The 14670-nt window shown below is 45.4% G+C and overlaps 3 protein-coding genes across 3 annotated transcripts; 2 read left to right on the top strand and 1 right to left on the bottom strand.

Moving 5' to 3' along the window:
• Positions 1-1293: 1293 nt before the first annotated feature.
• LOC141568530 (histone H4) lies at positions 1294-6988 on the bottom strand. The gene has a single exon (XM_074318721.2). It carries the CDS (start codon positions 1714-1716, stop codon positions 1405-1407), a length of 312 nt encoding a protein of 103 aa, XP_074174822.1. The 5' UTR covers positions 1717-6988; the 3' UTR covers positions 1294-1404.
• A 2993-nt stretch (positions 6989-9981) lies between these two features.
• On the top strand, positions 9982-12046 carry LOC109451551 (histone H3). Its single transcript, XM_074318763.2, has 2 exons — positions 9982-10854; positions 11908-12046. Exon 1 carries the CDS (start codon positions 10443-10445, stop codon positions 10851-10853), a length of 411 nt encoding a protein of 136 aa, XP_074174864.1. The 5' UTR covers positions 9982-10442; the 3' UTR covers position 10854; positions 11908-12046.
• H2BC18 (H2B clustered histone 18) lies at positions 10862-12730 on the top strand. Its single transcript, XM_074318764.2, has one exon. It carries the CDS (start codon positions 11932-11934, stop codon positions 12310-12312), a length of 381 nt encoding a protein of 126 aa, XP_074174865.1. The 5' UTR covers positions 10862-11931; the 3' UTR covers positions 12313-12730.
• The last annotated feature ends 1940 nt before the right edge of the window (positions 12731-14670 follow it).

Raw genomic sequence — 14670 nt, 5'->3', positions numbered from 1 at the left:
TTACTGTATTCTTTTCCATGCTGATATAGAATAATTTGCTTTTGCCTTGTCAAGAATTAAGTTGTGCTTTCTGTATTGATGGTGGGTATGTTCCTGTAGGCCTCTCATTCTAAGCCACAATAGGCCCTAATGGAAAAGTCACATACCTGACATCTATTTCTTGAAGACTGGCTTTCAAGATATTAAGATTATATAGTTTGCTCAGCTATTATAGGATGATATTAAATTGTCTCTGTTATCTGTATCTTTGCAATGTTGTCACTGAAAGACAGTATCTCCTAGGTCCTTGACTACATTCTTTCTTGAATGTAGCACCAAAAACCAAAAATTGAAAAATAAGGTACTCAGACCATTGTGAGGGACCTTAGTAAATACCAAAAACAAGAAACCAAGTATACTTTCCACGGTGGCCAGATAACTTTGCCAAACTTTTTAAAACTACAGTAATGAGCTCATCTCTGACCTAGCAACACTTCTTTGATGTTTGAAGTGTATTGGATTTTATTTTCTAAGTGCTCTTGCACCTTTTCAAGTGAGCAAGCATATTGTTACACCATACAACATGGACCCTGAACTATCTGGCTCACACTCCCTCATTGCACCACTGGTAGGTGTTAAATGAAGCTCAATTAAAAACCATCGGGAGGCAGAACTGCCAGTCTCAGGACTGGAAACCTACGATTGTCTTCCGACTTTGCTCAGGCAAATGTAGCGAGACTACAGTGAGGATTACTCCACTTTGCCTTCATTTGCTGATTTCTACTTTCCATGGCTGCATCCACCAACCACAAATATAGTACCAAGAAGCAAATCCAAACACTGCTTCAATATCGAGCTGTAACACAGGTCAGCTCCTGGCAGGGTTTTGGACTCAGGCCGAAAGAAGACAACAAAGCCGTACATAAAGGATTCATACCAGTAATAAATATTCTAGAGACAGCCAATAGAGATGCAGGAAGCAACATCCGTCCTTGCTGGGGCAGCCACGACAGCTTTGCAACATGCTAAACAATAGTGGCTTACAGCCAGCTGATTACATAAGGGCTGACAAGGCGGGGTGGGGGGAATGCGTTAGCAGTCTGCGCATGCACGGGTTACAAGCAGACCCAGTACTTTTGTGTGGGGCCGAGTCAGGCTATCTTGCTCTCCTGGGCCTCGTCCCAACAGGGGCACAATTTCCTAGTAACAAAAATGGAAGTAGACGAAAAGCACCCATTGTAGAGCGACTTTCGTCTTCAGGAGTTAGTTCCCTGGTAATCACTACCTCCCATAAATAAGCCTGGTACAAACAACTCTAAAGGGCACCACCACGTATTAGGCAAATGCCCAGCTCCTCCGAGAACTGTGTGGTTGGCCCTAAAAAGGGCCTTTGGGATTGCCATTCTTTAAGCCTGCACGGGCGGCCTAGCCTCCGAAGCCGTACAGGGTGCGTCCCTGTCGCTTGAGGGCGTACACCACGTCCATGGCGGTGACCGTCTTGCGCTTGGCGTGCTCCGTGTAGGTGACGGCGTCCCGGATCACGTTCTCCAGGAACACCTTCAGCACACCGCGGGTCTCCTCGTAAATGAGGCCCGAGATGCGCTTGACGCCTCCACGCCGAGCGAGGCGCCGGATCGCGGGCTTGGTGATACCCTGGATGTTGTCTCTCAGCACTTTACGGTGGCGCTTGGCGCCACCCTTGCCTAAGCCTTTGCCGCCCTTGCCTCTCCCAGACATGATCGCTAAGTCCTGGAAACACAACCACACGGCCGAGAACGACCGCTGTGCCCCTGATATACAGCAACATCGGACCGGATTGAAAACCACAAGCGCGGGGGGGGGGGGGGAAGCGGTCCCGAGCGTCCCCGCCCGCCCCGCGGGGCCTCATCTCGCCTCCGCGCCGCCCTCTAGCGGACTCTATTTGCCACGTCCCAGGAGAATTCCGATCCCAGCGTCAGGCTCCCGGCCCCTTTCCTCTCCGTCTCCCCATCCGCGCGCTCACCCCACCCCCGGACATCAGATGCAGGCCAAGGGGAAAGGTCTTTCCCGGGGGTGAAGACCGGAAGAAGAGCAGATGGAGTCCAGAGACGGGAAGGCGACCAGAGCCCCGGCGCCGGGCCTAATCCCGACAGGAGGAACCGAGGCTCCCGAACCGTGGTTACGTAAAAGGGCAACGAGGCAGTTCGGATCGTTAGACTCATGGATTTACGAGGCGACCTCCAGAGGTTGGGGCACCTGGGATGTGCAGGGAGGGTGGAGGGGAAGGTCGCCATAATGCGAGTCTAGTTCTGTTTTGGTAGGAGGCCTGGAATTGCAGCTCACCCAGGAGAAATCAGATCCTAGGAAAACTGGCCTCACTATACTATCAAATCTGATGGCTATCAGTGAGTCCAACGCACTGTCACAAAGCTCTGCTGGAAAAGCAATATATACGGAAAGAAGACAACAATCTAACTCCGTTTCTAGATCCTCCCTTGTTCTCAGCTAGGATTCAGTCCCCAGGTTGTGTCCCGGTTGAGGCCTCACATCGAACTCCAAGTTAACTGAATTGGATTTCGCAAGGGGACATCTGCTACAAATTGTGAGTCATTACCAGAAATTGCCCTGTGAAATTGGGGGTCTTTACTGATAGATTGTTCATGACCAAGGTCTTTTCTGTAGGCCAATCCGTGAGACTGGTTTCTACATCAGAATTATGTATTTTTCCGAGAAATGTTTATTATTTTAAAAAATCTTATGTGCCTTTCTTCTCTTCTTTGGCTCTACGACTCTAGGCTAATGAATCCCAAATCTTTATCCAGATTTCTACACTCCAGACATGTAGATCCATCCTCATGGTTCTTTAATCATCTTAAACTTAAAACTCAAAGTCTCCAAAAATCAGAATATTTAAACTGAAAGTCTCTAGGTGTGTCTCAAGGGAGCTGAGAGGATTCATTCTTTTCCCCCCACCTTCCCTGTCCATTGAATGGTGCCACCATGCATCACGTGTCTGAAACAACATCCTGGAATTCACAATAGATGTTGAAGGGTAGTAGATATGCCACCCGAAAATATGCTGCTTTGGTATATTATTTTGAGCCATAGGCACGTTAAAAACAGCAAATGCGGGGAGAGGCTCTCTGAACTCTCTTTATCTGCTTTAAAGACAGATTCGCCCCAAAGGAACTCAGTTGCCTGGGCCTAAGAATTAAACTGACATGACTGATCAAAATTAATAAAGCATACACATTTTAATGTTTATATATGTACACGGGAGTCTTCATAAGGAAAATAAAGACCTGAAGAGCCTGTTAGGCCCCAAAGCTTATATACCATGTAATACGTACCTTTTAAAACAAAGAACCATAAATTATAGGGCTTGGGCTAGGAACAGCAAATTGCGGGACAATGACTGGAATATATATGGGGGAAATTCATGAAAGAAAATGGTTATTTTAGTAGTTTGGTTTGTATAGATTCATTTTGTCATCGTCTCTGTGTGTGGTGAAAAGAATGTTCTTTTCCTGGTATTGGGAGGGTACTTCTCGAATGGGAAAGTGTATGAGCTGCTCTTAGGGAACAGGGACAGTTCCTGCATCTGCCATTCCTCAACTGACTTCAGCTCAAAATCAATATACTAAAGTGGCATATTTTGGGGTGGCATGTTCTGCACCCCCTCAAACTCTTAGCTGTTGTAGGGGAGGCAAAATTTTACCTTCTTAGGGATTTTGGCTATGCCCGAGAATTAAATTAACAGAATACAGATTAACAGGAGAAAGCATACAAATTTTTCCACTGTAAGTTTTACTTACCATGGGAACCATCATAAGGAAAGGAAGCCTCAAAGAAGCAGTTAGAGTTGAACACTTATATACTGAATTGCACAAATGTCCCGACCGGCAGGACGATACAACGTGGGACGAGGGGAAGAAACCTGTTGAGGATGAAAAGAGAGACAGGAGACGCGAAGAATGGAGGCAAGACAGGGATCTGATCAAGCCTCAAAAATTTTATTGTGGTGGTTGGTTATATACAGCTATGTCGGATGGGGGGGGGCGGCGAGGTACTTGTAGCGGGCTGATTGGCTAGGCACAGGACGGTGTTATATGAGGTACAAGGAAATGGGCAGGCTCTGGGCTTGGCGCGCGCGGGCTTTGCGGGCTTTGTCTTGGCGACCGGGAAGTTCCGCCCAGGCAGGGCCTGGCGATTTTCCATGGCTCCTGACATCTCCTCCCTTTTTGTTTTTTAAAGGAGGTGGGCCTTGACCGAGTGAGGGAGCAGAGGCCTGGTTCCTCCAGCGAGCGGAGCTCGTTATTGGATGGCTCTGGGTATCTTTTTGTGGAGGAGAGGTAGAGCCTGTGAATAGAATTTTGATACCAACCTCTATGCAAACCAGGCATGTTCTCAGGGAAGTTAAAGGGAGCCGATCGTTATGAGTCGAGCCCTTCCCTTGCAAATGCTTTGCACTCACATCGGTGCCCATACCCCTCCCCAACTCGTGGGGGGGGTAGACATACCCTTAGTATTATGTCGTCCCCGTGGGGAGGAAGCCAAGATAGCCTTCTTCGAGGCCGTCCCCAGTTGCCAGCCGCTGGTAGTGGATTTGGATTGGTTTTGCTAAAATAGCATCGACCTGTTGTTTAATGAGGTCAGTAACGCGCCTAAAAGCCCATGGCCCGAAGGTTATTAAAAGGAGAACACATAGGAGGGGGCCAAGGATGGGGAGCAGGTAGGGAAGAAGTCCGTTGAGACCGGTCCAAAGTGGATGCTCGAACAGTTCTTTGCGTCTTTTCAGTAGGTCTTCTTGGAGCTTTTTGATTTTGTCTCGGACGATCCCAGACTTGTTAGCGTAGAAGCAGCAGCGTTCCTGTAAAGCTAAGCAGATTCCTCCCTGTTCTGCAGTGAGAAGGTCTAGGCCTCGGCGGTTTTGTAAGACCACTTCAGCTAGAGAATCAATTTGATCTTGGAGATCATTGATGGTCCCAGAGAGTGTTTGGACATCATCTATTAGCTGGCGTGATAGTTTATTGTATGATTGGACTGCGACACCTACTCCCGTGGCACCGGAGGCTATTCCAGCAGTAATTCCTAGCCCCACGAGTAAGGGGATGGCTGCAATAGCACGCTTATGGCGCCCGGTGGCAAAATCTAGGCTAGGGAGGGGGACAGGTTCATCTCCTGGGATAATAGAGATATCAGGGAGGAGACTAGCTGGGACACAAAGTCCAGTCCAGTTTGTGGGTAACATGGCGTAGGCTAGACTGTTCCCGCATATGAAAACTTGGCCAGGGTTAGAACATAAGGAGTGATTAACAGTTATGATGTTGGAACAATTGGTGAAGGTGACAAACCCTAGATCAACATCAAAAGAATTATTTTGAAAGTAGCCCTGATAGCAGGTGGAGGTATTAAAGCCTACAGGTTGAATTCTAAGAGGAAGGGAGAGGCGCGGACAACTAGAATTTTGGAGATCTATTGTAATATTTGAGGGAATTGCAGTAGGTATAGGGGTGCCCAGAGTCATGCACAGCCAACAGTCTTGGGCAAGAAGGGGATTGGAGTGATTTAAGGCCAAGAAGGTGGATTCAAGAATGTTGTTAGCTTGTGTATCTAAATTGACGTCCCGAGATTTTGGGAGGGCCAAGGGGTGGTAAGTCAAAGGGGGGTATAGGTGGTGGAGTATTTTTTTGAATGTGTTCAATGACAAGAGTCTCCTTTAGCATATCATTTGGCCCTCCGCCATCTGAAACGTGAACAGGCATTCGAGTTGGCCAGCAGACTTGTCCTCCAACTGTACCACCGCAGCCCGCCTGACTATATTTGTTAGAGTTAAGGGGGGCGGTGGAGTCCCAATCGCCTCCGAATGAGGCGGACTTTTGTCTCAGTAACGTGGCTGTGAGATAAGTTTTGTTGTTTGGGCCAGTGCAAATTTGGGTGGTTGCATAGCAGGAAGAATGCATTTGTGATTGATAGCCGCATTGGCTAGGGCAGGGCGGTGGTAGTCCTGCAATGGGGGGTATAATGCGAGGCTTGGTAGTACAGGTCCATTCTGGTCTATTTATTCCTAATCCAAATCCCCCTTTTACTCTAGGATCAAAGGCGAGGTAGGCCACCTTATGACCGCAATCAGTGTGTGCTAGGTAGGCTAAGTCGGGTTGTCCCTGCGGGCTCGGCTGGCCGGTGTAGGGACGAAGGAGTATGTCACTTACTGTGCCTCCCGGGCAGTCACATGGGTTTCCATAGAGCTGTTTGTATAGTTGATCGCGGCTTACGGGGGGTCCAAACCCTCCGTAAACGGGGGTGACGAGGAGTGCAAGGAGCACCAGTACAAGGGATTCCATGTCCAATCTCTCGTCTTTCGCTGGGCGGCTACTCCAACTTCAGACAACTCCGGAGTTTTCTCCCACGGGTAAATACCTCGTGAACTCCAAGCGAGCCTTTTCACTGCCGAGGGGGCTGTCGAGTCTTGTCCCTTACGGGCTCGAAACAAGCCACTCTCGCGCCGAGGAGGCCCTCGAGTCTTGTCCCACGAGTAGAGACAACGTGGGCTCGAAAGAAGCCAACCCGTGAAGGCTCAGGGGGGGGGGGGGCCGCGGCGGCTTCCAGAGTAGGTGTCCCCATAGAATCTTCGTACCTCGAGCCCCACGTTGGGCGCCAAAATGTCCCGACCGGCAGGACGATACAACGTGGGACGAGGGGAAGAAACCTGTTGAGGATGAAAAGAGAGACAGGAGACGCGAAGAATGGAGGCAAGACAGGGATCTGATCAAGCCTCAAAAATTTTATTGTGGTGGTTGGTTATATACAGCTATGTCGGATGGGGGCGGGCGGCGAGGTACTTGTAGCGGGCTGATTGGCTAGGCACAGGACGGTGTTATATGAGGTACAAGGAAATGGGCAGGCTCTGGGCTTGGCGCGCGCGGGCTTTGGCTTGGCGCGCGCGGGCTTTGCGGGCTTTGTCTTGGCGACCGGGAAGTTCCGCCCAGGCAGGGCCTGGCGATTTTCCATGGCTCCTGACACACAAAGACTAGTACATCAGGAAAACGGAACAAGACAACAGGGCTGCGTTTGGGCATTAATGGGGGAAAAGTGCCGAGGGAGATAAGGGTTAGTTTAACAAAGTTTGTACAGATTTCTCTCAGCTTTGACTCCCACCCTTAGTGATGAGAATGTTATTTTGTTCCTTGTAAAGAGAAGACATCTTCCATATGGAGGTTTGATTTCCTGTTTTTAGGAAAGAAAGAGGAGAGCAGACCACCTCTTTGCACATGCTATTTTTCAAGTGTCTTTCACTGAAAATAAACTTTATGCCATATTTTAGGTGTGGCATATTCTGCCACTGATGGGGCTCAGGACACATTCCGCCAAAATATGGCACCTTAGCATATGGAGTATTTTAAGCTGAAGTGGCCTTTCCCAGGACCTTCTACCCTGAAACAGGTCATAGAAGCCTCTTGTGAAAGGTACCTTCCTTATACCCGGAGGAAAGGAGCATTGTTTTCTTTGAAGACAAAGGGACACACAGAAGAATCCTAACAAACAGGTCTTGCGGCTTCTACAAGGTTATTGTACCTAACCAGTCCATTTTCTGTGACTGCCCACTCTTCATTAAACCTAGCATAAAAATATTCAGGTTTGTTTTTTTCGGATCTGCATTTCCTTACAAAGGTTCCTGTGTCACGTAAAACTTATATTACATAAATTAGTGTGTTCATCTGACTTTGTCAGTTTCATTTTCAGATCTAGCCAGGGACCCTAAGAGGGTTGAGAAAAAATTTTTCCCTCCTATACCACCGTTGGCTCTACAGTACAGGCAGTAGTCTTAAGCACAGGTAGAAAACGGGGAGTTTTTATCCGGTGAACAGGATTTTGAGGGAATGAGTTTAATCTCAGTATGGGGTAAGGAAAGAAACTCAAAATCTTATGGCTTCTCAATTTGGTTCAGGGCTACAGACCACTCACGATGAAAGGGAATCGGGCATATGGCCTGACCAACCCACAAACCAAAGATTCAGTCTCATCTTGGTGGTACCTGATGCCCTTGGGGGTACTTAAGTCAAAGACTAAACACAAACTGTCTTCCTGGAACATATATTTTAATTCAGTCCATTACTTTTGTATTAAAAACAAACACATACACATATAAAACATTACAAGCCTAATAATTCACTTAACATTTTCTTTTGCCTGCTTATTTCCTATGGTAAAATTTAAGCTCATGCCTCTTCCCCCCCTCCCCCCCACACACTGTACTAAAAGATGAAATTTCAGTGCTTAGTCTCGAAACTGCAGATTTTTATTATTTCTGGGGAAAGAAATATTAGGAGAAAACTACTCCCTCTTCCCTACAGCGGCAGCGGTTCTTCTGCATTATGAACTTGCTTCTGATAAAGTGGTATATTGAGAAATATCACTGGAATACCACTCTATTATCCAATGTGGAGACCAAGTGGAAGTGAACAAATTTGGATCTGGATTCTGTTATTAAATGTGACTTCAAAAGCAACCATACATCACAGATTGTTATATTCTGAGAAGTGTTACCTATAACTCGTAAAAGTTTACTATTCTGATTGATTATCGTATTTGATTTGTTGCCCTGGAATTAATATTTAAATTGGCATCTGTTTTCTGAGAAGTAGAAATTCTTATACAATTTCTGTATTAAGCCAGAGGAAGACTCTTGACATTTTTCTTATTCTCTATGTTATAAAGGTAAAATAAATCCTATAAAATAAATTATATTCATATAGAATCCAGATTCTATATGAATATGCAGCTTGAGAATCTTTTTCTTACTTAAAAAATACTTCCATATATCATGGCCAAGAATGCATACATTAAAAACAAAAGTCAGAACAAAACAAAACAAAAATCATTGCAAAGAAATGTGACACGTCTGTGGGCTGCTTTGGGCTATCATCCAGACCCCATGGTAGTTTCTTCTTCTGATTGGAATAGTTCAGTGGAGAAGTTTGAGAAACATTGAGGTATTTGATTGCACAACAGGAAAATTTTTTATGTTTTAAAATGTACCCCAAGTCTAATGAAACTGGAAATACATTGTAATCTCATTCTTTTGCTTTAGCTTGTTATGCAGGCCTTGTTACTTATCTGGGACAAGCCAAATTTCTCTGAGACTCAGTTTCTTTATCTATAAAATGAGGAAAATAACATCTACGTCACAGAGATGTGATTAAATGAGATAGTGTATACAGAAGAATTTTTAAATACTGAGGAGTGTTCTCTATCTATGTAAAGCATTCTTACAAAACCACCATTGGAAGAGGTAACAGCTGTTCATATCAGTTACACTTCTGCAGGGCATTTCAGATCTCCTTAGAGCAGGTGATGGCTGCCCCCCCACCCCACCGCGGGGGACTCTTGAAGATATAAAGAGAACACATTTCTACATTGTGTTTTGTATTCAAGAAATCCTCTCAAAATCACTTATTTGACTTCAGCAGGAAGACGATAGTTCATACTGACACCATCAAGATGAGTTTTAAGCTATTTGGGCCTGCTTTTGTTCTCAGGGTTGAGTTTTTATAAGGTTTGGATGCAATGTTTTTTTCAATAAAATAAGCATACATTTAAGTTTTATATTAACTATTACAACTTTAAGCACTGGTAACCTTACATAAATGTTTTATGACACAATTTTCTGAACAAGAATTCAAAGCATGAAATAACTAAAAGGCCAAAGGATCTTCAATTTTCTTATAAACAATAGAAAAGATGAAACTTTTAAGCATTAGAAAACACCTTATTGAAGGACACAGGCTATCAACTCAGTAGTGAACGAATAATTTATTTGCTTTGAATCTATTTACCATTGTAAAGGACAAATTAGTATTTCCGGTCTTATCTTCCTTAGAAGCGTTTGTCTACAGGACATAGTTGGCAATTGATGGTTTGAGGAGGAGAGAACCTCATGCCAGGGGGCAAAGGCTACACTCTGCACGTTGGGACAGGTCTGCACACGGCTTGGGCGGATTTCGAAGTCAGGTAAACGTTAAATTCAACTTCTTGTTCCTTCACCTACATATTGTTTTGCTCAACCTCAGCCATGACGCGCTCAACAGTGTCGGGCGCTAAATAAATCTTAGTAATGGGAAAGGAGTTACAGTAACTCGTGACTGGACATATAGACTGAAACCTAGCTCATGGGAGGGCATGCTTGTATTTCTAAGGAATCTTTTAAAACATAAATCGCAAGCCTGCAAAAATTACACCAATTTAAAGGAAAGGTATAAAAAATATAACTCCATCTGTGATCAATAAGATTATACAAAAGTATGGGGAAAGGGGAGCAATAAGGGAAGAAAGGATTACCACAACTTCAGTCCTATAAAATAAGATTGAATTCTAGCCAATGAGATCACAATTCTGGAAATTCCTGGTTTTCCTGGCCCAATCAAACCGAGGCTGTGTCTATAAATAAGACTGCTTAGAACTCTTGGAATAAAACTGGTGACATCATGGCCCGTACCAAGCAGACTGCCCGTAAGTCGACCGGTGGCAAGGCCCCGCGCAAGCAGCTGGCCACCAAGGCGGCCCGCAAGAGCGCGCCGGCCACGGGCGGCGTCAAGAAGCCCCACCGCTACCGGCCGGGCACGGTGGCGCTGCGCGAGATCCGGCGGTACCAGAAATCCACGGAGCTGCTGATCCGCAAGCTGCCCTTCCAGCGGCTGGTGCGCGAGATCGCGCAGGACTTCAAGACCGACCTGCGTTTCCAGAGCTCGGCCGTGATGGCGCTGCAGGAGGCGAGCGAAGCCTACCTAGTCGGGCTGTTTGAAGATACCAACCTGTGTGCCATCCATGCCAAGCGCGTCACCATCATGCCCAAGGACATCCAGCTGGCCCGCCGCATCCGCGGGGAGCGGGCTTAAGGCATGTTTCTAAGCAGACCATATAAAGGCTCTTTTCAGAGCCACCCACGTTTTCTGAAGAGCAGCTGTACTGCTTTCTAGCTGAAGTCAGTTTCTTTTCGGCCCTGGTGTGGGCAGATGGGTCTGTGGTGACAGGTGGTTGTGGACTTCGGTGCCTGACGGGTATAGGTAACAGCGGACAGGAACGTCCAGGTAGTTCCAACCAAGCCTGATAAATGTGCTGGTTTGATTTTAAAATACAGGGTACCAACCTTGTTACTAACTTGAAAAATTGACAAGAGGATGGACTCCTCAGTCCTTTTTTATTTATATTTAGTCCAAAACGTGGGCAAAGATAATATTGACACTGAAAGTTAACTGTTGGGATGGTAATTAATGGATCTTACTCGCCTCTAGTTAGAACTAAATCGGGGGTTGGATAAAAAACCTATTCCCAAGTAGTTCGGTATTCTAACACATTGCGCTGAGTCAGGAGATGTAAGGTCCCGCGGCGGGCAGAGGCAAGATTCTTTTAAAAAATTATGAAGCTTTTTGCTGTTTGCTGGTTTGTGCTTAAGAAGGATATAATTCCGAGTTCTAGTATCTAACTTGTAGCATGATACGAGCGACGCAAACGAGAAGAATTTCAGGGAAATAGGTTTTTTTAAAAGTGAGATGAGCTATTCCAAAAGTCAAAGCAAACTTCCACAAAGTATACAGCAAAACGATGCAAAAGTAAAGTTGTCTTTAGCGGGCGCTTCAGATCTTTTCCGTATACAAGTCTACATTGGCAGTGAAAAGCAACAGCAGAAAAGACCCTCCGAGTTGAAACTATTCACATAATGTACTGGTTTGTGTCAAATAGAACGTCTTGATTGGCTAACAAGACTTGTGTTCTAATGCCCACTAAGGGAGCGCGGACAGAATCTTACTTACATGGGCTCCACCTCTATGACGACACTGTTGCAAGTTAACCAATCAAAATGCAGTATTGTGCGAGTCTTCATTTGCATACAGGCTCTATAAGTAGCGCGGAACCAACTCAGCTGGCTGTTGTTGGTGTTGTTTCTCTTAGTGTGGAGTGTTTCTTCGTGGGACGATGCCGGATCCAGCGAAATCTGCTCCTGCTCCTAAGAAGGGCTCCAAGAAAGCTGTTACGAAAGTGCAGAAGAAGGACGGAAAGAAGCGCAAACGCAGCCGGAAGGAGAGCTACTCTGTTTACGTCTACAAAGTGCTGAAGCAGGTTCATCCGGATACTGGCATCTCGTCCAAAGCTATGGGCATCATGAATTCCTTTGTCAATGACATTTTCGAACGTATTGCTGGTGAGGCGTCCCGTCTGGCGCATTACAACAAGCGCTCGACTATCACCTCTCGCGAGATCCAGACGGCCGTGCGCCTGCTGCTGCCGGGTGAGTTGGCCAAGCACGCTGTGTCCGAGGGCACCAAGGCTGTCACCAAGTACACCAGCTCGAAGTAAGCGCGCGAGAAACGCCACAGGAAGCTGCTTTACCCCAAAGGCTCTTTTCAGAGCCACTTCAGTTATCGGAGAAAGTGCTTGTAAACACTTGGGAGGTGGAAAGCTTTGGGCCAGGTCGGGTAAGCCCAGGCTCACCTGGTTGTGGTTTGGGACTGAAGGATTTTTTAGGCTGTTTGAACCCCGCACTCTACTATGGCTCAATAGTGTGCCTATAGGTGGAGACGACTCCGGCTGGTAACCAGTCGACAATGCTCAATGATTCCTACCTAATATACGGGGTCCTTAAAGCTTAGGTATACATGAGTGAGAATTTGGTTTGACACCGTTTTGTAACTTGACTGGAGGAGTTGACCTGTTCGACTTCTCGTGTCTGATAAGCCTAATAAATGAGCTGGAGTATATTTCTAGTGTACGGTGAGCTGGAGTATATTTCTAGTGTACGGATGGGAAGCGTTCAGTTCCCCATTTGCCATTGAATTTTTAATTTACCGTTAACATTTTATCACAAACTTGCTCTAAAAAGTCGATGGTTTATAGTCTGACCTACCTTAAGGCCGGCCTAGATATCTAACCTCCTGCCCAGTAAAGAACCAGATACTTTGTCTCCCAGTCCAAAAGACACTTGACAATATCCAGATGTCCACGGGTGGGGTGGAGTTGGGGGGGGTGAGGGGTACTAGTGGCTGAAGAGGCCTGGGGTGCTGCTAAACAACCCATAATGCACAGACCACCCATAAACAAGTCATCTGGTCCTTAAGGTTGCCCCTTGTGTGGAGGTTGAGACCCAGGGCCCAAAGATTTAATTTTCAGTTCTGTTAAACTTCAGTCTTACCCAGCCAATGTTACTGCTCTTGGTGAATGCTGAGCAGTATATGTTTACACTCCTGCACAGGAAAATTATCTCCAAGGCTAGGGACCTTGGTTTTGCAACAAGCTTTCCTGGTTATAAAAGCTACCTACCTTGGTGCTTGTGAAACACATTTCCAGGTGCGTCACCTTAAGTTTCTTAATGAGACTGAGGAGATGGTTTTTAGAGTTCTCAGGTGATTTTTTGTTTCTGACAGGTTTTGGGGGCATGATGTACAAAAGGCCACAGTTAACACGTGGGATGAATTTTTAAGGTCCTCTCTGTTCAAAACTTGCATAATTCAAGACTAATCCTGACAGAGGCCAGTGGATTTTAACAAATAAAATATATCCTTGAGGCAAAAGAAAAATCAGTTTCCAAGTCACTTGACAAGTCAAGCTTTGAAATTAAGTGATTCTTGATCATTGGGATTTACATGACAACTTTGTGCTTTAAATGATTTTTTTTTTTAAATAACATAGGAGTTCAAATTTACATCCAGTTAAAAATTGCATAAAATGGGACATATTTCTTTCACTGGGAAATTAGGATTCTCAGTGAGTCACCTTTCCCTGGCAACTACCAAACAAGAGGCCAGGGCATGACTCAACTGAGAATCCAAAATTTCCAGTGAAAGAAATCATACAGCACATTTTATGGTAGGAAAAATTGCTCAGTAAGTGAGAAGGCTATGGTGGTCTGTCTTCTAACCAAACCATCAAAGAGTATGTCTGGCCTCCTCGCCTACAATCCTGAAGTCCGGGGGCTCTCTTCCCTCTGAAGACTAGGGACCATGTTTTTCATGGTCTTTTGAGGTCATTACAGAATTGTCAATTGGCTCACCTAATCAAAAGCTATCATTAATTTTCCATTAGGATTAAACCCCAACTCTTAAAACCAAAGGCCTTCCAGCATCTGGCCAAAATTTACCTTCTTCAGTTGCTCATTTTCCCTAATCCTCCAGTTTAGCTAAAATGTTCTATTCATTGCCCTATAATGTATCTTGATTAAATTTCTCATCCTTTGTGCTTTTGTTAAATCATTCTAAGTAGCAGTAGTACTCAGTCGTTCTCTGGACTAGTCACACTATCAACTTGTCAGTTCTTCAAACTCTTGCTCAAATCTCACTCTGTAAGCCTTTCCATCCCATTCTAGTTCACAGGAAAGTCTTTCCCCTTTTAACTCTTAAGGTTTTGTTCCTTGCACAATGAATTCACAATTAACTGCGTAACTTTGTGAACTGTGTAGCCTTGTTCTTTATTTTTCATTGTTTTTACATTTTGTGTTTGTCTTATATAGGGAACCTCCCCCCCCCCCTTTTTTTTTCTCACTTCTTTGGGTCTTCCGCAAAGACTATCCCAGTACCTATGATAAAACAGCTTCTCAGTGAAAGTTTGTTGACTGATCGCCCAGAACACTGACAAATTGATCTGAGGATGACAGGCTCAAGTATGCCAATTAGCTTTTTAATTCATTTTCCTAATTATTCCTTGCTCCTTAAACCTGGAACA

The sequence above is a fragment of the Rhinolophus sinicus genome, chromosome 7, assembly GCF_057876585.1.
Source record: "Rhinolophus sinicus isolate RSI-liver-muscle chromosome 7, RSI-T2T, whole genome shotgun sequence".
Lineage (NCBI taxonomy): Eukaryota > Metazoa > Chordata > Mammalia > Chiroptera > Rhinolophidae > Rhinolophus > Rhinolophus sinicus.
Note: the sequence above shows the minus strand (reverse complement) of the source record. Positions and strands in the feature narration are given on the sequence as shown.